General features: G+C 39.6%; 1 protein-coding gene across 1 annotated transcript; it reads right to left on the bottom strand.

Moving 5' to 3' along the window:
• Nucleotides 1-366: 366 nt before the first annotated feature.
• On the bottom strand, nucleotides 367-6,595 carry LOC111142046 (phosphodiesterase 6H). Its single transcript, XM_022494975.1, has 4 exons — nucleotides 6,443-6,595; nucleotides 4,769-4,942; nucleotides 3,474-3,514; nucleotides 367-825 (listed from the first exon to the last, which is right to left on the bottom strand). The coding sequence occupies exons 2-4, from the start codon at nucleotides 4,900-4,902 to the stop codon at nucleotides 749-751; spliced, it is 252 nt and encodes an 83-aa protein (XP_022350683.1). The 5' UTR covers nucleotides 4,903-4,942; nucleotides 6,443-6,595; the 3' UTR covers nucleotides 367-748.
• Between the last annotated feature and the right edge of the window lie 15,728 nt (nucleotides 6,596-22,323).

Below are 22,323 nucleotides of genomic sequence, written 5' to 3'. Positions count from 1 at the left end.
GCATCTAAATCTTTTCAATCAGCTGAGCCAAGGCAGGGAGAGGAAGGCTTACATTATCAGATTCCTGAGTTTGAATCTCCAGTCTTCCATCAAACATAAGGCTGTCCAATTTGTACAAGCTGCTTAGGACCTCAGGGATGACCCGGTTCCATAAAATTAAGACCCAGAACGTGCACAGTGTACAAAGTTACAAAGCAGAATCAGGGTTTGACTCTTCTCCCACACTCTTTCATATGCCCTGTGCTTGTTTCCTGGAGGACCGCCCTTCTTTGTTTAACTGACTCTCAGAACAGGGTATCAGATATTTGCATACAGCATTTACTACAACCGCATCATCAGATTCAAGGTCAGTATGTCCTTTATTAAATGAAAAGGGGAAGGGAGTGACATAAATGTTATCTTTAAAAGCTGCTACTAACTGCAGGGAATGCCTTCAAATAGATTTGAAGGACTTCACAAATAAACAACATTTAGAGAACTATCAATGAATTCTAAGCAGCTGATAAGAAAAGGTGGTCAAGTTTGAAATGACCGAGCAAGTCAGTCTGCATCCACTATTCTGAGCTGAACTATATGGCAGGAGAGGGTCTGACGCTGAGAGCTCTTCGCAGCAGTTTAGGGGAAATGACTGTGTCAGCGGAAGAAACCACTTCCTAACAGCTGAATTTCAAGACTCTGGCAGATCAATAGGGCAAAAGGAATCAAAACTACAGCAGCTGCTGTTGAGAACGGCAGAACCTCTGGTGCCTCAGATGATCCCAAACTGAGCAAGCTCGTGCAGTTCCAAGTGACTGAACGCCTCCCAGGGACAAATCACCGTGATGTCTGCAAGAGAGGGAAGAAAAGCTTGTAAGCCAGCCTCACTGCCCCCGTCCCCCAGAGCCTCAAGAAGCCTTCTTGTGCTCCAGAAGACATCCTTTGGCCAGAAACACCTCATTCCTCTCTCCCATTCGTTGTCTCAGTAACCAGAAAGTTACCTATAATGGCCCTTAGCCCAGGAAGGATTAGACTGACAGCCTAATTAATCCCTTGCACGGTTCTGATGCCCCCCACCCCAGGTAGGTATCTCCATTGGTTTCATTCTGCAGCTCTTTGGAGAGATGACCCAAGGCTTTTGACTGGAGCTAGCCTGAGGGGGTGCAGGTCACCGATCAAACAGGGTCTCCTCAAAGCACAACAACTATGGAAAGAACACAAGTGGAATTCTAGTCAGGCCAAGGGTTAAAATGAGAAATAGAAGCACTTTAAATTCCCATGATCTGGAAATCCAGGGCCTTCTTACTCCCTGCCCATTCAGATGCATTCCTTGGGCTTCTCTGACTCACTCTAGTTCCTTTAGATTTTGAAATGCCTAATATATCCAGTTGCATACTGAGAAGTAATCTCAAGGCATCTACTAATCCAATTTTTTGCTTCAGGCAATAAAATGCTATTATCCCTGAATTATGGAGAAGCTGACTGGAACCCAAAGAGATTAAATACCTACAAAAAAAAAAAAAATCAGAGTAATAGAGATGGGATTAAAACCAAGCCGAAGATCTCAGATCTCCCCTCAGTATAAAGCTCTTTCTAGTGTTCCAAATACATTGGCAGAGTTAAGCATATCCTCCAGAGCCCAAAGGAAATCTGCTGGTCTTAAATACGTCTGGCCAAAATACAGAAGCAGTTGATTGAACAGAATAGCAAATGAGATTTAAAAAATAGCTGGAAAATGTATTTGAGCTCCCAGGAGTGACATTTGACTGTAAAAAGCAAATACACTGAGAATTGCCTGGTAAGGACACTGATTACTAATCACACCATTTATCAAAAGTGTATTGGATGAGTTAAAAATACCTTCACTCAAAAACCTGCACAATGGGGCACATGGGTGGCTCCGTCGGTTAAGCATTTGCCTTCAGCCCAGGTCTTTGGATCGAGTCCCACATCGGGCTCTCTGCTCATTGGGAAGTCTACTTCTCCCTCTCCTCATCGCCCCCCCCCTTATGCTCTCTCACTTGCTATCTCTCTCAAAAAAAAAAAAATAAATAAATAAATAAAAATCTTTTTTAAAAAAACCCCTCACAGTGGTGTTTATAGCAGAATTATTCATAATTGCGAAAATTTGGAAACAACAAAATGTCTATTTTTTTAAAAGATTTTATTTATTTATTCGACAGACAGAGATCACAAGTAGGCAGAGAGGCAGGCAGAGAGAGAGGGAGAAGCAGGCTCCCTGCTGAGCAGAGAGCCCGATGTGGGGCTTGATCCCAGGACACTAAGGTCATGACCTGAGCCGAAGGCAGAGGCTTTAACCCACCGAGCCACCCAGGTGCCCCAAAAATATGTCTTTTAATAGGATAAGCAAATTGTGATACAGCCATAGAATGAAATATTATTCTGTGGTTAAAAAAAAAAAAGAACTATCCAGCCATATAGGACATGGAGGAACCTTAAATGAATAAATATTGCTAAGTGAAAGAAGCCAGGCTACAGAATCTATATACTGTATACTTCTAACCATATGACAATCTGGAAAAGGCAAAACTTTTGAGAGTGAAATGATTTGTGGTCGTCAAGAGTTTGTGGAGGGTGGGAGAAGGGATGAGCAGGTAGAACACGGGGGATTTTTAGGGCCTCTATTCTGTATGTACCTGTAGTTATGGATGCACAACACTGTGCATTTGTCAAAACTGGACAACACAAAGAATGAATCCTAATATAAGCTATGAATGCTCACTAATAATAGTGCTCCCAACACCGGCTCATCATTTACAACAAATGTACCACACCAATGCAAGACGCTGATAATAGGGGAAGCTACGTACAGGCGTATGCAGGAGCTCTACACTTCCTGCTTAAGGTCTCTGCAAACTCAAAATGGCTCTAAAAAATAAAGTTTAGTATTTTTAAAGGGAAGATCCAGTCATTTTCATTCATTATCCAACAAATCCAATTTTTCTAGCCAACTGAAAAATCTTGGATTGGGTACATTCAGTGTGTAGGCCCTGTTCTGGGTGCCAGAGCATATGTAAAAAGAGGAAGTTGGTTAGGGAGTGCTTTGTCTGGTAGTGTGAAAAAGTTCTCCAGGCTCCTCCCTTGCTTCCAATACCTCACTCTGTGGCCTCCTACTGTCACTTCATTCCTCTTTGTCTCAGATTTCTCTTATGAAGAAATGATGAAGTTGGGATAGACAAACCCTGAGAATCTTTCTACCATTAAAGTCTACAACTTGATGTCCTCAAGCATTGAGGAAGCATGTAAAGAACAAGAGAATTTAGTATCTTTGGACCTTAGCTTAATTTCTATTAGAATTTTTGTCTCAGGGCACATGTGTATTTACTGAGGAGATTAAACTAACCCTCACACTTCTATGTCTTCAAGGATCTGCTTGCTGCCTTAGCTATTCCTTGTAATTTTTCACTGCCCTTTGAGGCCTAAAGAATGGATAGTGGTGAAATTCCAAGTGAAAGTCCACGTCTTGGGAGGCTCACCTGTTCCTAGCCCCTCCATGCCTGGAATGTCATCTCCAAACCTATAGAGAAAAAAAGAAAAATTAGCTGACATCAGAGTGAAAGGATCCTGAAATGTCTCCTACTGACAACTTCCTGACTAAAGGGGCAGGAAGAGGTTTAAGTTTTTGTCTTTGAGAAATATTTTATTTGCATTGACCTGGGGAAAAGACAAAGTGACTCAGGCTGGTTTCAGACAGTGTGTCTCTGTGGTGAGATTTGCCCCTCATAAAAATTTAGCCTAAGACAACTGAGAGCTAACTAGAACTATCCTTGGGGAAATTTAGTCAAGCTCCACTTTTAAAAATAGAAAATAGAATGGAGGCTCCTGGGTGACTCAGTAGGTTGGGTTTCTGCCTTCAGTTCAGGTCATGATCCCAAAGTTCTGGGACGGAGCCTCACATCAGGCTGCCAGCTCAGTGGGGAGCCTGCTTCTCCTCCTTCTGCTGCTTTCCCTGCTTGTGCTCTCTTGAGCTCTCTGTCAAATAAATAAATAAATAAAATCTTAAAAGGAAGGAAGGAAGGAAGGAAGGAAGGAAGAATTGGAATGAAAACACAGTATGAAAGACATTAAAATGATTAATTCATCTATTTGGTTAGCTATACAAAAGCATTTATCAAGCATTTACTATGTGACAGGCATTGTATTAAACATAGAGAATTAAGAAAAAAATGAATTTTCTCTGAGGAACTTCAATCTCAGAGAACAGATGTAAATAAATAAACGTAACGTAAGACAATACAGGTTATCACAGCTGAATGTATGAAATGCAAACATGGAAGTCATGATCACATTTGTCTAAGAGAGTCAGTAATGGCTTCAAAAGAGAAATTAACATATGAATATATGTTAAAGAATAAATTGGATTTTGCCAAGAAGAGAAAGAGAAAAATAAAGAATTGAAGACTTAACATTTGAAGCCATAAAAATAAACTCTGTGTTCTGGAAATGGCCTGTGTTTTATTATTCCAAATTAAACCATAGGGTGTACTGGTGAAGAGGAGTGGTCAAGAAAAGTCTGGAAGGTCAAGTCAAAGGTTGCTATGACCATCTCCATTTGTTGTTTTAAATGTCACCACAGACCTGGTGGGTGAGAGAGAAAGCATTCCAGGGCTAAAAACTAACTGATTCCGTAAAGACTGTGGTAGAGAGGAAAATAGAGGATGGGGTAGAAATCTTTCTAAGTCTATTTAATATTGGGAGCATTAGTTTCTCAAAACCAAAGCAGGCTTGTGGGGGAAAAAAAAGAAAGTCTTCTTTTTCATTTTGGTCTTACCCTTTAACACCTTTCTTAGGAGGCTTGCTCTTGAATTGGCGAGTCTGTCTCTGCTTAAACTTGGGGGGCCCCTTGCGTGGGGTAGTGGGACCCTGGTTTGAAGCTGGAGGAGCCAAAGTAGTGTTGTCGCTCATTCTGATGTCGTTGGGTGTCTGATGGTTCTCTTTCAGGTTCCTTAGATGGTGAGAGGGAAAAAAAAAAAAAAAGATTCTCAGGGTACAGGGACCATTGCTTCTTAGACCCTCACTGGAAAAGTCAGAAAAGCTCAGGACTTTGTCTTGACACAAAAGGGAAGAATCAATCATCTTTTAAAGAGATTTTCAAGAAAATATGGTATAAATCAATCACTCAATGTAGTGGAATGCAGACTGACAACAGATAGATTACAAACGAAAAATCTAGATAGATGTGTTGTTTCAATAAATTATCACAAGCTTTCCATGTGAATCTATTATGATAAGTACTTCCCATTTTGTGATCATCATCTGTGAACACAGGAAAATGGACTGAATGCTATCTATAGTCTTTACAGCACTGATATGTTCTTTAAGTTTTATATATTTTTCCACCCTACTACACAATAACCTGAATCTTAATGTTTATTGCCTCACATTTTATGGGCTTTTTATTTTACAGTACCTTACACTGTTTAAGCCTTGTGTAATCAAGATACTCCTCTCCTAGTTCTGGGAGATAACAGGGAGAGCTCTGAACCAGGGACACTAACACCCATGTAGTATGAGATACATCCCAGTACACACACACATGAGAAAATCAATGGAAGATGATTCAGTAGTAGGTTTATGCTTTAACTCCATATTCAGACATGAGGTTCTTTGATCACCCATTTCTCTGAAATATTCAACATTTTCTCCTATCCAAATCATGGACTTATCCAATATAATTTTCACAGACTGATTTTAGCCAAAGAAATGTACATTGTCATTCTTCAAGTACAAATAGGGATGTATTAACAAGATAAATTTTAAAAGTAAATATGCTAAGCTAAAGGATGACTTTTCTTCTTTCTCCTTTCTATCACAAAAGTTAATAATACTTCTCCTAGGAAGGAAGAGTCTAAAAAACACCAAAGAACTTCTAAGTACCCCTAATCTCTTACTCTGAGCCAAACACTTCCATGCTCTGCTACATGGAAGATTTATTTATTTATATAATCTATAAATTATAGACTTTATGCTAATATTCTTAGCTTCAACTCTCCCTGACCATCTTTGGACCATGCTAATCATCTTCCTCTTTCTCCACCACACTGAACATTCCTCAAATTTTATATTTTATGACTTCAAGTTCATCAACTTTTTCTTATTACTTTCAAAATCAGTTTAAATTATTATCCTGGCCTAAGAGATATTTTTTCCTTATCTTCTTTTCCACAATTACTATTTTCATTTTCTCCTGCTAGTTCTCAACTTTTTCCATAGCAACACATTAACTAATCTGTGAGTGGGTACCAGGGATGCCAAACCTGGCCAGGTTTACTTGCTTATGCCATGGATCTTGTCTTATTTCCCCACTGGAATGTGCTCCAGTGAGCTTCTTTTTCCATTTTTGTTCATTTCTGTCAAAACCTAGAACAGTGCCTGGCACATAGCAGGTGTGCTGTATATATTTGTCTAATCGTTGAATAAATAAATGGAAACATTGAACTACTACTTTAAACTTTGGGTGATGAGAGCCAGAACCTGTGATTTCTCCACCAAACCATAAAGAAGGCATCATTTGGTCTTCACTTCACAAAGTTCTCAGTGGCTTTAGGAAATGGGCTGCCTGTTCGCCTGTTCACTGGATCCAGTTCTTGTGCTGTGGACCCTCTCTCGCCCTGGTAAACAGGCAAAGTTTGTGTCTCTTCCAAGTGTGGTTGGGACCATGGAAACTACTACTAGGCAACCAAGAGTAGCATTGTTCTCTGAGTTTATACCAGTAGATGACACATCCCAGCTCTGACAAAGCCACAGAGGAAAACTAGAGAATTTCTCTCCAATCAAGATTTTTGGACTTCTCAATTCTTTCAAAATAGTAAGAAAGCCCAAATTTTCCTTCTCTCATCTGGGGAGTTTACTAGGATTAGGATTACCGTATTTAACAAATAAGAATGCACGACACCCAGTTAAATTAGAATTTCAGATAAATAACAAATGTGGTTTTTATTATAAGTATATTCTAAATAGTTCATGGTACATACTTATAAAAGAAAAATTATTTGTTATTTATCTGAAATTCTAATTTTACTGGGTGTATTCTACTTTGATCTAGCAGTTCTATCTAGGATTCCACTGTGTCAGATTCAGAGTTTATAATATGAGGGTTTAAGGTAAACTAATCAGTCATATTACCCTTTGGGGGCAATGCAATGTAAAGATTATGTGTTTTAGATTCAAATAGACATAGTTTCAATTCCCTGCTCCATAAAAACTGTCTATGTGACCTTGGATAAATTGCGTAACTTGTCTGGACCTCATTCGATCTATAAAATTAATCAAATATACCTTCTTCTTAGAGCTATGAAGAAAAGTAAAAGGCATAATGTAAATAAGTGTTTGGTGCAAAGTGCTCAGAAAAATAATAACTATGTAATAGACCTTCTAGGAAGCCAGCAAACAAATCTGTGATTGGGACACAGGTTCACCTGCCCTCCCTATACACTTTCTCCTGGGAGAACAGTTGAAGAGCCCTTGTCACATACCAGAGAAATGACTGTCATCAGCACTTGTTGGGTCATCTTCTGTATCCCTCCAACACCCTATTAATTTATGACTGGTCTTGAAATTCTGCCGTAAGCTTGGATTCCCTTGACATCCCCAAAAGCAGCCCCAAAGAACTTAAAAATCACACTTGACTTCCATCTTTCCTTGATTATACTTCCCCTTTTCTCTTGTAAATTTCTTTTGCATATTTATATATGTAATTTTGAAGTCGCAGGCTCAGATGGTGTTCCCATTCCTCTCTAGGTATGATGCATTATATAATGGTATTCTCTTCCAAAAGCCTTATAGAACAGTTGCCTTGTTCATCCCTGGATCCTCCTGATCCTCAGGGTTTGCACCATGGGTAAAAACTTTGTATTTATTATGCATTTCATGTATAATATTTCATTTTTTAGTAGATAGGGCATTCTAATTCGTAGAGTGTTTCTGTCATGGATGTGCCCTCCAGTTCTCCCTATAAAACCATTTGGGAGGAAGAGAGCAAATATGACCCTTCCCTGCCTTGGAAGTTAGTCTTGTCCATGCCGCATATCACCAGAAGCTAAACTTATCCTGGCCATGCTTTCCTAGGAATTAAAAGAGCATCCCCTGGCTAAATAATCCTCCATCCAGTGTCAGACTTACTTTCAGCTGTAGGAAGAAGATGTTTCACATTTTTGTCTTCCAAAAGTGTCAAGAAATTCATTCATTCTTTTGTGAGATGGAATGGCTTTCTATTTTTAAAGCAGTGTCAGCCCTTCCCTTTTTGAAGAGTAAAAACTGTTGTTCTGCAGAAGGAAGTGGATTCAGCAGAACAGTACGTCAAAGCACAGTTTTGTAGGAAATCAGGATTAGTGTCACCTTGGATGCAAGGCAGCAGAGTTCAGAGTAAGAAGCTATGGAAGATGATCACCCATAAACCCCAGCTAAGGCAGAGCAGTATCAGAAGGTCCGGAGTCAGGATCTCTGATGCTGCTATCATCACCCCCAGTCTCCCCTTCTTGGCAAAGATATAGGCAAATAGACAATTCTATTGTTGGGGAGCTAAGAGAAGGGGTGAGGAGGAGATAGGTGCAGGAGTGGTCTCCCTGCACTGATGGGGTTGGGCCAATAAATATCACCAGGGTCCTGCTGAGGCAGAGAGAATCAAATAATCTGGAGATCCAAGGAAGACCCTAACCAAAGCCATGAAAAGGAAAAAAAAAAAAAGTCCACAAGTACCTTCATTCAGATCAGAACAAACAAACACTTTGGCCTCAGAGCGAGAAGGCTAGGCCACCCACAGAGCACTGGGGTCATTCTGGCTGCCTCTTGACTCTCTTTCTCCTTATCCTCACACTCTCATGTCCCCCCTCTTGTATTTTGGTCTCTTTCAAGGACACCCTGGGAGTAAAGAACTGTTTGCTCTTTGGTCACTTAGTGACCCAGATCCCTCCTTTCCCAGAAAATTGGGAGCCACAAAAAAGAAGGAGTCAGTGTGGGGTTCTTTCAAAATGAGTTGAGTAATCAAGTTTTGCAGCAACCTCTCAATAATCAAGTTTCACTTATTAGCTGGCTGCATGACATTATAAGGCAATTTGGATGTATTTCCTTCATGTTTTCTCCCAGTTTCATTCCCAGCCCCAGCCCAGGCCCACTGGTTCAGTGTGTTTTCTTCCATTTCTTTATTTTAGAGCCAGATCAACCCTCCACCACCCACAAAGCCTTTCAATTAAAACCTACTTAAACACCAGAAGTTGAGAAATACTCACAGAGTTGAATGTTGCTCCCATAAACCGCCCAGTTGCCTTCTTCAAAGCAGATGAATAAAGGATCTATGCCTCCTGATTTATCTCCCTGTAATACCCACATGCCTCGTAATCCCACTGTTAGGAGCTTAGAGCACCAACCCAAGTACAAAGAAGTTCGAAGAATAAAGGGTGAGACTGGGACAGGCTTAGGAGGTTTCTGACAACTGAAATACTCTCACAGAACTGACTTGGGCGCTCTCCTGTCAATCAGTAGGTGTTGAAACTACAAATGCACACAACGTGCTGATATCCAGGGGCATATTCTTAGTTTGTGATTCGCAATCTCTTGTCTTCCTCCATTCCCACCACTGTCCTTGTTGTCTCCCATTCCATCCAGTTCCCTGACACACACACACCCCCCCCCAGTCATAAATCAATCCCCACCACACAAGCATCATGTCATAATTCTTATGGGAATCTAGATAACTGGAAAGAGGAAACAAAATCATAGTGTCCCGTGCTGCAGTGGGGACACTGGGATGCTGATTGTGTGAGCAATGACATTGAAAAGTATACAATATCTCTCCCTAATAAGTTCTGGATATATTTCCTCAGTAAGATAGAACCACAAATCAAAAATGACACAAAATTCAGTGGTACTTGACAGAGAAAGAGCCCAACTTATAGCTGATAACTATTAACTGATGGCATTTATTTGAAAATTGATTGCTGAATCTTACATATCAAAGGCTTCAGAGTACAGGGCTCAGGCTACAATTCAATTCATTGGTACCCTTGGCTGCAGTCTTTCAATTACGTTGAGCCACTAGTATTAATTTGTACATCACTTTATATAGACCTTGGTCCATAGGCTGGCATCATGAAGTTCTTTTGAGAAATTTGTCATAGAGAAATAAAGTGATTTACTCCAGACTGTGTATAAAGTTAGTAGTGGAGCCAGGATCAAGGCCTAAATCTGGAAACACCTTGCATATTCTGCTATCTTTCTATTATATTATAGCAAAGCAGAATAGACCGAGATGCACATGTTGCTGGTCTCTCTCGTGCCTTGCCAGTGAATTGTAATGTACCCTCCCTAAATTGTTACTTGTTAGATAATTGCACTCCATTAGGTTATAGAGGAAGAAGGTCAATTTATCCTTCCCAGGCAAGGATAGATTCTTAACTGACAGCCCCAAGCAGATTACATGGGCAGCTAAAAAGCTTATGGGTTGGTTTTTTTTAAATGAAAAAATAATAATAACCTTGGTCTTCACCAAAATTAGAGGAATTTTGAAGCAGCAAATGCAGTGCAGAGCCAGTAGTATATTTAGTGTCTGGATGAGTCTTTCCATTCCCCCTCTGGTCTCCATTACGATTCAGACCTCCTCTACTCTTAGAAGGCACATAGATATTGAGATTCTTATCTGTGAAACCCTCACCCATTCTCTATTTCTTTGCTGAAGGACTACAATTCATATAGGCAGTGAGAAGAACAATAAGCCAAATGTTCTAGAGTGTTGCTACTCAAAGTGTACAAGCGTCCATAGCACCCGAGCGTTTGTTAGAAATACAGGACCTCAGGGCCTGCTCCAGACTTACTGAACCAGAAGCTGCATTTTAATAAGGTTTCAAGGTGATTTGTTTGCACAGTACTGTTGTAGACCCATGTGTAGGCTTGATCTCACCACATCTCTGCTATGTGACAAGAGTGCCACCTCCTCCAGTCTCAGTTTCTTCATGTCATATACCATAATGTGCCAAGGTTCTCAATTTTTTCCATCCCAACACACTTGAGAAAGATAAACCACATTGATTAGTAAAAGGACTTCTAACCAGTGATTCTCACTGTTAGAGGAAGGAGGAGGGTGTTGTACCATGACACTTCTTTCCCAGGGAAAGCCAGAAGAATGGAATGTGAGGAATGAGATGTACAACCAAGTATATAGTTGGAAAAACTCTTCTAAAGTGATTTTAGGGACACCTGGGTGGCTCAGAGGGTTAAGCCTCTGCCTTTGGCTCAGGTCATGATCTCAGGGTTCTGGGATCAAGCCCTACATCAGGTTCTCTGCTCAGCAGGGAGCCTGTTTCCCTCTCTCTCTGTGCCTGCCTCTCTGCCTACTTGTGATCTCTCTCTCTCTGTCAAATAAATAAATAAAAACTTAAAAAAAAATAAAGTGATTCTAATTTAGCTCTCAAGGATTTATGATTAGAAAATCCTCTAATTGCTTTAATGACTTAAAAATTTATTTTCCATCCAGTTTTGGACCAAGATGGAGTAGATATGTTTCTCCTCATTCCTGTGCTAAGTACAGCTAAAATTCCTAAATATTATATATAGAACAAACATAAGAGTATTTTAAAAGGTCAAGAGAAGAAGAGAGACCAAATAGGGAATTTAGTGCTCTAGGACCAATGTGGCAGTAAATTCCTTGAGCTATCTTTTAGTTTTGTACATCCTGAACTAGTGGGAAGAGAGGCAGCAACACAGAAACACAAGCAGGAGCAGATTAAAAAAAAAAAAACCGGGCCCCTGGGTGGCTCAGTGGGTTAAGCCGCTGCCTTCAGCTTGGTCATGATCTCAGGGTCCTGGGATCGAGCCCCACATTGGGCTCTCTGCTCAGTGGGGAGCCTGCTTCCCACCCCCCGCCTGCCTCTCTGCCTACTTGTGATCTCTGTCTGTCAAATAAATAAATACAATCTTTAAAAAAAAAAAAAAAAAACCTCTCAAAAAGCCTACTCTTTCTAGACAAATGACCAGAAAAGATGTAATCTAGTAAGACAGAAAAAAATTAGACAAAAATCACCCTATGCCATGGGGAAAAATCCAACCTCTTGTTGGGGTAAAAAAAAAGGCCAGTTTCAACCCCATCAGCACAGGTTGAGCATCGAGACTTCCATCCAAGCCCAGCTATAATTAGGTAACCCTACCCCACCCCCACCTAAGTAGTATCAGAGAAGGCCATATAGGGATCTTAGACTTTCAACTCCAACCAGTGCTAACGAGGCACCCTCTTCCTTCTTACCAGAATGGTGTCAGAGGAAGCCAAGTGGGGAATTTTCACCACTATTCAGCAATAACAAGGTACCTAAAGAAGAACAAAATGAAATTTTAGACTAATACAATAACAAACACAAAAATTCAATGAATGGGCTTGACAACAGAGAGAAGAAAAAAAAAGAAAAAGAATCAGTGAACCTGAAACTAGAACAGTAGAAACTACCCCATCTGATCAAAAGAGAAAAAATAAATAGAAAAGGAGGAGGAGGAGGCAGAAAAGAAGAAGGAGAAGAAGAAGATGATGATGATGATGACAACAAATAACAACAGTCACCCGAGACCTTGGAAACTAAAAGATCTAACATTCATGTCATCAGAGTTCCAAGAGAGGAGAAAAGGATGAGGCTAAAATGTACTTGAAAAAATAGGCTGAAAATTTCCTAAATTTGATGGAAGACAAAAGCCTATGGAATCAAGAAGCTATCAAACCCCAATGGGACAAACCCAAAGAAATCTATGCCAAAGCACATCATAATCAAGTGACAAAATTAATGACAAAACAAATTTTGAAAGCAATTTAAAAATATATATATACTACCTTACCTAGAGGTGAAGAAATGGAATGATGGAGGATTTTTCATCAGAAACCATGGGGCCAGAAGAAAGTAGCACAACATTTTTTAAGTCCTGATAAAAATAGAACTGTCACCTCTGTGAATTTATCCTTCAGGAGCGAAGGGAAATGAAGACATCCTAATAAAGAAAGACTAAGACAATCTATCACCAAAAAACCTACACTAAAAGAATGACAAAGGAAGTTCTTAAAACAGAAAGGAAATGATAATTTTTAAAAAAAGGAATTTTTGAACATCTAGAAAGAAAAAAACCAACGAAAAAAGAGGAAGTGTGGAAGACAGGAAACTCAACCACATTCGGCCGGGTTTGTGGAGACCTAAACATTGTTCAAGACACTGTGGAATTCTAGAGAGCTGGTCAGTTTGCATCTTCAGGGACTGTACCCATTGTTCTCTGTTCCAAGTGGTTATTCTTTCTGTTTCTCTACTACTCCTGCTGCCACTGAGTCTTAGAGGATTTGAGTAGCCAGGCTAACCACCAAGAAGTACACACTGCCTCTGGAAGACAGAAGAGTTCTACCAGCTTACTTAATTGGTGACTTGCTAGCCTTTTCAGGGCTGACTTTTGATCAGTTATCTATCTCTGATCGTACAACCAGGTAGTGGAGTCACATGGCTCTGAACGAGGTGATTGATGATCAAGAAATTCCTGTGGATGACCTTTGGTTGCCCTGGACACTCCAAGATTTCAGAGGCATAAGAAATAAAGCCAGCAGAAACATTGCTGGGAAAAGAAAAAGAATTATTGGTATATGTGATGAAACCAATAAATAGGAAGCACATTTTACTAAGTGAAAGAATCCAGAGTTGAAAGGCTCTAATGGTATCTGATTTAATTAGTGACATTCCAAAAAGGAAAAACTATGAGGTTGGAGAACTAATCGGTGGTGGCCAGGGATTGAGAGAAGTCGACTGCTTGTAAAGGGACAAGGCGAGGGATTTTAAAGGGTGGTGGAATTATTTGGTATCATGATTGTAGTGGGGGATCTGTAACTCCAAGGATTTTTATTGTATGCAAATTTAAGAATTAAATATCATAAAAATGCTTCTAAAAATTATGTTTCATAGTTCTATAATCCTTGGTTCTTGATACTTTCTGACAGATGGGAAAGTATTATTAATCACATACAGAGAGTTAAAGGTCAGGCACTAAGTAATTAGAAAGTAATCAAAATTTTAGCTGTCCTATAAGCTCCTTACACAAGCACTAATCTCTAATCCTTCTTTAGTGCTTCTTAAAATACCTTTGAGTAGGAAGACACACATCAGAGACACATTTCTTCTACGTTCAGATTCTCCTAGACCAGGATTCCCACTCTGATGAATACACAGTGGACCCCAGAGAGGAACCCCCTAAATGTGAAGAAGGAAGGTACAAGGCTCTCCCCCATCTTCTTCTAATATCCAATAATATTTATGCCTTTTCCAGAACATTGTTAATCTTGAAAAAAATAACTTATTAATTAAAAATACAATACTTCCTTTCAGAAAATAGGGAAGTGGGAACAGTACTAAACTCATTTCATTAAGCCAGTTTTACCCTCACAAAATTTTTTAACACTAAAACCAAAGACAATAAAAAGGAAAAATACTGATCAATCTCTCATAAATTTAGATGTAAAAATCCTTTTTTTAAAAAGATTTTATTTATTTATTTGACAGAGAGAGACAGCAAGAGAGGGAACACAGGCAGCGGGGAATGGGAGAAGAAGAAACAGGCTTCCCACTGAACAGGCAGCCTGATGTGGGGACCCTGAGATCATGACCCGAGCCAAAGGCAGAGGCTTAACAACTGAGCCACTCAGGTGTCCCTAGATGTAAAAATCCTTCTCCTTAATGAAATAATAGCAAATCAAATACAGGAATGTACAAAAATAATAATACACCATGATCAAGTGAGATTAATGCCATGTACGCAAGACTATTTAAAGCCTAATCAACTAACATAATGCACTATATCAACAGCCTAAACAAGAAAAATCATATAACCATATCAATTGATATAGAAATGCACAGAAAATGCATTTTGCAAAAACCAGTGCCCATTTATGATAACTCTCAGCAAACTAGAAATAAAACTGAACTCAAAAAAAATCTTCAAAATAAGCCAGCCAACCAAATAAATTAAAAAAACCCTACAGTTTACTTCATACTTAATTGTAAAAGACAATGCTTTTTCTCTAAGGTCAGGGACAAGTCAAGGATGTGTGCTCTCATCAGTCTTATTCAACATGGTACTGAAAGTTCTGGCCAATGCAATCAGGCATGAAGAAAATAGAAAGCATATAATTTGGAAATGAGAAATGAAGCCACTTCTATTTACAGATGACATGATTATCTACATAAAAAACCTTAAGGAATCTTCATTTTAAAACTATACTATAACTAATAACTGAGTTCAGCAAGTTTGAAGTATATTAGACTAATACAGAAAAATCAATTGCATTTGTACATAACAACGAATAAATGAAAACTAAAACTTAAAAAGTAACATCATTCACAATGGCTCTAAAGAAAATGAAATACTTAAGTGTAAATCTAACAAAGCATGCACAAGACTTGTATGATTAAAAACTACAAATTCTAATTTTCTAAAAACATTTTATGATTTTATTTATTTATTTGACAGAGAGAGAGAGACATCACAAGTAGGCAGAGAGGCAGGCAGGGAAAGAGGGGGAAGCAGGCTCCCTGCTGAGCAGAGAGCCCGATGTGGGGCTCTATCCCAGGACCCTGGGATCATGACCTGAGCCAAAGGCAGAGACTTAACCCACTGAGCCACCCAGGTGTCCCTAAAAACATTTTTAAAAGAGAGAGTGAGTAAGCACGAGCAGGGAGAGCAGCAGGCAAAGTAAGAAGCAGGCTCCCCATTGAGCAAGGAGCCTGATTCGGGACTCAATCCCAGAACCCTGGGATCATGACCTGAGCTGAAGGCAAACACTTAACTGACAGCCACCCAGGCGCCCTACAAAATCTAATTTAAAAGAAATCAAAGCAGACCTAAATAGTTGAAAAAACACACCATGCTTATGGATTAGAACACTCAACATAGTAAAGATACCAATTCTCACTAAATTGATCCATGTTTATTACAATTCCTATCAAAATTCCAGCAAGGTTTTCTGTAGACATAGAAAAGTTTATTCTAAAATGCATGGCCAAAACAAATATTGAAAAAGAAAAAAGTAGGGTGAGAGGGAATCACTCTTCCTAATGTTAATTAAAGCTTACTACATAGTTATGGTAATCAAAACAGTGTGATATGGACTGAGTAATAGACACACAGATCAGTGAAACAAAGTAAAGAACCCAAGTGTAGATCCACAAAATATGCCCAGTTAACTTGTGACAAAGGTGCAAAAGTAATGAACTGGAAGGGGGACAGACTGTTTGACAAATGGTGCTGGAGAATGAACATCTAAATCCTGGACAAATGAGGCTGAGCATTGACATTTTGTCCATGGACATCAGAAATAAAACAAAACAAAACAAAACAAAGAAAGTGAATCTCACACCTCACACTTTATGTACATAAATTCCACACCTAACTGCCACACATTGTATGAAAACTAGCTTAATGTGTATCACAGACTTAAAGGTGCAAAGTAAATCTATAAAGATTTAGGGGAAAAAAAACTAGGAGAAAATCTTCAGGGCCTAAGTCCTTCAGGACTAAGCAAAGATGTCTTAGACTTGCCAGCAAAATTACTTAACAGGGAAATCTGATATATTTGACCTCATCAAAATTAAAACTTTCACTCTGAAAAACCCTGTTAAGAGAATAAAGAGAACAATAATATGCTGGGAGCAAATATTTGCAAATTACACACCCAACAAAGGATTTGCCTCTAGAATATACAAAGAACTCTCAAAACTCAATATTCAAAAGGCAAACATGCCAGTTAGAAAATGGGCCAAAAATACAAATAAACATTTCACTGTAAGAGAATATACAGATGGCAATAAGGACATAAATAGATGTTTTCCATAATCCTCCATTAGGGAAACACAAATTAAAGCCACAATGAGGAAATGAATCAAGTATGGCTCTCTGGGAGGAGAGCATTCCTGTAGAGACAACACCTGCTGAAATGGGAACCTACTTTTCCTGTAAGGATTAGCAGGGGACAGAGAACAAAAGAGAAGGGAGAGAAGTCTGGAGTGGTGCAAGGGGCACCAGTTATCGAATAACATAAAAATTACCTCAAAATTTGGCAGCTCATAAAAGTAAACATCTGTTATATCCCATGGTTTCTGAGGGTCTGTTCAGGAGTAGTGAAGCTGGGTGGTTCCTGGTCCGTCTTTCATGAGGCGACAGCCAGGCTGCTGGGACTGGTGGGAGGGTTCACTTCTTACATAGCTCACTCGCACAGCTGTTAGCAGAAATCCTCATTTCTCACCATGTAGACCATGCTGCATTGTCAACTCATACGTCACTTTAGTGTCCCTATGACATGACACCTAGCTTTCCTCAGAACCGCTGATCCAAGAGATCAAGAGAGAAGGCATGATGTCTTTTATAACATAATCTCAGAACTGACATAGCATCACTTCTGCCGTGCTCTATTGGTCCCAGACCAAGCCTGATACAATCTGATCAGGGTTGAGAGAAGGATCATTGGGGCCATCTTAGAGGTTGATTACCATAATAAGCCCACCTGCAGACCATGGCAAATGCTTCCATTTTATTGTAGATGGGTAAAAGGTCCCTAGAAGTTTCAGATGGAAGGAATGTTCTGGTCACGAGTGTGCTTCTTACTCTGGCTACTCTGAGGAGAATAAAGCATGAAGCTATTACAAAAGTGGAAAACATTCAGAGACTGTTCTAAAAGTATCTGAAGGCATGGTGATGGTAGGGCTAGGCTGCTAGCAGAGGAGAACGTGAGAAGTAATCAACAGGTTATATTTGAAAGTAGAGCTTGCATAAGATGGGATTTTCCTAGATGTCAGCAACTTCTCTTTTTATACTCTCTTGGGGTGGTCTCATCCATTTATGTGGTTTAAGACAGTGTTTCTCAAACGTCACAACTTACCTGCAGAGTGTTTTAAAGCAGATTCGTGACTCCGGCCCTAGAGATTCTGATAGCATGGGTCTGGCGCTGTCCTGATAATTTGCATTTCTAACAAATTCCTGTGTGAATTCCATCTGCGGAGCCACAGACCACACTTTGGGAAACCTGGTTGAAACTACTATCCATAACCCGATGAATCAGTAGTTTAGAGTTGAAATTCAGGATTATATATCTTTCTGTCTGTCAAAAATCACCTCCTAGAAATGGCATGATTGTTTTCAAACTCAACATGTCCAAACTCGAGTCATAACCTCCCCTGAGACATCTGTCTTTTCTTTCGTATTTTCCAAATCAGTTGGTGATACCACCACGGATCCTGTCATTCTTGCAGAAATCTGTTAAGTCCTCCCTCCTCCCCGTCCTCATCCTTCACATCCCTCCAATCACCAAGTCATGCCAACTTCACCTGAGTATTTTTTAGAGCTGACCCCCTCTCTCTATCCCTACTATGAATGCTGCTCTAGTTCAGGCCGAACAGTCTGCAAACTGATTTTGTTCCCGTCAAACCCATCAACACAGCTACCAGAGTAAACTATAGAGTAAAACACAAAACTCTTCATGTGTCTCCTTTACTTTCAATGGCTCTCCATCGCTGACAGGATCAAGATCAAGTTCCTTATTTGCATAGCATGAGAAGTCTGCTGTGATGAGGACCCTGTGCCTGTCCTGCGCAGACACATTTATTATCCTTATCTAATGTTCACTTTGAAGTCCAGCAACCTCGAGCTGCTCCTTTATAATTCCCTGCACACACCACACCATTGTAGGACGCCATGCCTTCACTCATGGTTTCCCTTTCCTCAAATGCATTCTCCTCCACCTCCAACCCTTCCCATGTCAAGTAGCCAACTGTCTACTCTCCTTTGTAGACTTAAAAGTTGGAATCGCTTCCTCCAAGAAGCCTTTCTTGATGTCCTTACTAACTTCTCTTGATACCTCCTGTACATTGCTTTTCCTAAGCACACACAAAAAATTTAATTTGTTTATTTCTGTCTTCCTCATTACATTGGTAGCAACATGAGGTCTAGGACTGTGCCTTAGAAGTGGGTTTATCTCTGACCTTGTGCACAGGTCCTGGAATATAGCTGGGTGAGAATTCTTAAGGGCTTGTTGAATTTGCAAATGAACCTTTATGCCAAGACCACGAACCCCGTCAGAGTGTAGTTCAATATGTCATATATATATGTATATATATGTAAATGTATACATATTTCCAGATTATGTAATTATTGTAATTGTAAAAAAATATGTACTATTACATATTACATATATTTACATATTACATATTTACATATTACATATAAATATTTATATATATACATATATATATGACATATTGAACTACATTTATCATATATATATGATATAGATTCCTTTCTTATATATGACACAGAAAAATTGGTCTCAGTGACTCCTATGAATAATGACTATACTCATATTCCATTCGTTCTTCCCCAAGGCAACATACTAACCAGAGGAAAGAGATGGAATGGGGGTGCAGAATGTAGTCATTTCTATCTTATTTAGACAGATACATATCTACTCGAGAACTTTCCTCAATTTCTTGCATTATTCAGCCAAGTATCATGCTAGCTGCTCCAAGGAATACAAGACAAATAAGACACGGCCCTTTCCTCACACATTTTATATTTGGATGGAGAAATAACTCTACTATTCAGAAAATAATCACATAACACAAAGCAGTGCCTACTAAAGTCCTAAATTATATTGTACAAGTAGCGCACGCTCTAGCTCAGAAAAAATATAACACGCTTGTCCTGGATCAATGCTGGAAAGAAGAAGAAGGTAGGTGCCTGGGTGGCTCATTTGGCTAAGCATCTCTTTTTGGCTCAGGACATGATCCCAGGGTCCTGGGATGGAGCCCTGCATCAGGCTCCCTGCTCTGCAAGGAGCCTGCTTCTCCCTCTCACTCTGCCTGCTGCTCTCCCTGCCTGTGCTTGCTCTCTCCCTGTAAAATAAATAAAATCTTAAAAAAGAAGAAGAAGGTAATATATAAGGTATATATGTATTTGAGATGTGTGTAGGCTGATTGAGAGCACTTAGATGAAAATGACTCGCTCTTAGTCAATTTCATATGTGGTCTGCAGTAATAAGCATCAGAATGTCCTGTGGAATTGATGATGGTGATGATTTTCTTAGCCTCAATCATTTACTGAGTATTGAGCACCCTGCTGGACACGTTCTCATACATCATTTCCAACCCTTCCAGTGATGCTGAAGGTTGATGTGCCTCTTTTACAGATGGGCAAACTGAGGCTCCAAGAAAAAAAACCATGGCCCAGGGATACACTGATAGGAAGACACAGAGCCAGGACATCTGTCTAATTGTAGCTCCCCACTCCCCACGCCCAGCCTGCTTTTGGTGCCCGGTGGACACATTTCATAATGGACAGCTTTCAGGGTGGAAAGTCTTCTCTGAGAGTTTGTTGTCTCAACTTGGAGCCTCAAAGAAATACGTCTGTGCAAAAAGGGGAAGTGTTAACAGTCGGCCCCAGTCTTTTCTTACTTTTTGAAGTTCATGGTAAAGGCACCGCCCCATGGAAGAGTTGTCCAGAATTTACCTTTCAGTCGTATGCTTGTAACAACAAAGAAAAACTGGAAAATATTTCCAAGTTTTGATGATTGTTCCGGAAACACTCACGTAGGTTTCCAAGTTCTGTTGATTTCATTTGGCAGCACAGGACTAAGGTCCTTGGAGTAAGAGCTTCCTTGCTGCCGTGACAGGCATTGTCCTGCATCTGAAGAAGCTTAAATATGGGGAAGGGAGTCTGGGTACATAACACATCTTTGTCAGCATGGGCTGGAAGCAGAGTGTCTCCCCTCATGGGTCTCTTCAAAGAGTCTCTTTGTCTGTTTCCTCCGCTGATAAATACAGGTGCACAGTGAATAGTGATGGAGGAAAAATGAGAAATGGGAATTTCGGGGCATCCCTGCCCTGACTGTGATGTCAGGAAGTACTTTAGGAAAACATGGTAGTTGTCCTCCAAATTATGAAAAGCCCATGACTGTATCATCAAGAAGAGACTTTCAATGAGCAATTCTTAATCCTTTCGAGGTCATGGACTCCTTTGCTGGAAGTTATGAATGCTCTCTCCTCCCCCAATAAATACACACATACTGCACACATATCTAGTGATGTTACAGACACTTTCCTTCCAATGTCCGTGCCCAATGCAGTGCATTGAGAAAAATTGTGGAGACACGTTGGGCTTGACAGAAGAAAAAAAAAAAAAAGCCTTGTTTGACGAATGACATCTTCCCTAATAGCATGGGAAAGGGGGAGTGGAATGTGGACTATGAATCTACCATTCCCAATTTTCAAATTCTCTTTGTTCTAAATAATTTATTTTTACCTATGTTATTTTTTCATTGTCCCCCCTAGAACATAACTGCCACAAGAGAGCAGAGAGTTTTGTAGTCTACTGCCGTTTCGCTGGCGCCTAGAACAGTAGCTGAAAAAATAAAGGTGCTCTGCGAATGTTATTGAGAGAAGAAATGCATCCCCTCTTGGGAGCACCAGGTTACAAAATTTACTCTCTCCCATGTGAATTAGTGTTTGCTTTGATTTAAAATATGGCCTGATGCGTTCAAGGGCTATCTTCTATCTTAGCATTTTAGGAAATTTACAAACGAAGTCTGTATTGGGTTTTCAGGACTTTTGCTAAATTTAATTATATACTTTTTTCTTTTTTGTTATTTGCCTAGATTCATCTCTTTTCTCCCACCAAATAACCATCCTCTCGGCTGTTTCAGTTCCCATGACTAAAGACGTATTTGGTGGCATCAGTTTACGAAATAAAGGGAACAAAACGCAGCACGTTCAAATGACAGCAAAATAAATATCAGTTTCTCCAACTATATTTGCTTAGTCAGCTCTACACATATCGAAACAATGTAAATATGAAATATGGACGTGTTCGTATAAATAAGCTCTTTTTTATTGACAACAGCTATGGAGTGTATGAAATCAATGTGGCTGCACTACTTAAGAACTGCTTGTTCCTTTAAAGGGTTTAAATATGGCCCCTGCAACTTGTTCCCATTTAAATGACTTCACAAACCATTTCCCTAAATAGGGTATGAAGTCGGTTTTCGTACTTGTTAAATTACCACAAATTCTGTGTTACAAGACTGAATTAATGAAGTCTTAAGCTATTTTGTACTCCTCATTCCTAGGTTTAATCAAAAACAGTGCTTTACTTCTTTTTTAATTAAAAAAGTAGTGAAAACTACAAGTAACATTTGATTGTGCTGCAGTGCAAAGCTACATTTTGAAATTATAACCAACAAAACTCCAAAAAACCCGTTTGAGGGCCAAGTATATGCAGTTAACATTTATAATTCCTTAGCGTTCTGCATTGGCTGCCAGCAAACTTTCAAGATATCTGGCC

Source organism: Enhydra lutris, unplaced genomic scaffold (assembly GCF_002288905.1).
Source record: "Enhydra lutris kenyoni isolate GAN:26980312 unplaced genomic scaffold, ASM228890v2 scaffoldscaffold7, whole genome shotgun sequence".
Lineage (NCBI taxonomy): Eukaryota > Metazoa > Chordata > Mammalia > Carnivora > Mustelidae > Enhydra > Enhydra lutris.
The sequence above is the reverse complement of the archived record's forward strand: the minus strand, read 5'-3'. Positions and strand labels throughout refer to the sequence as shown.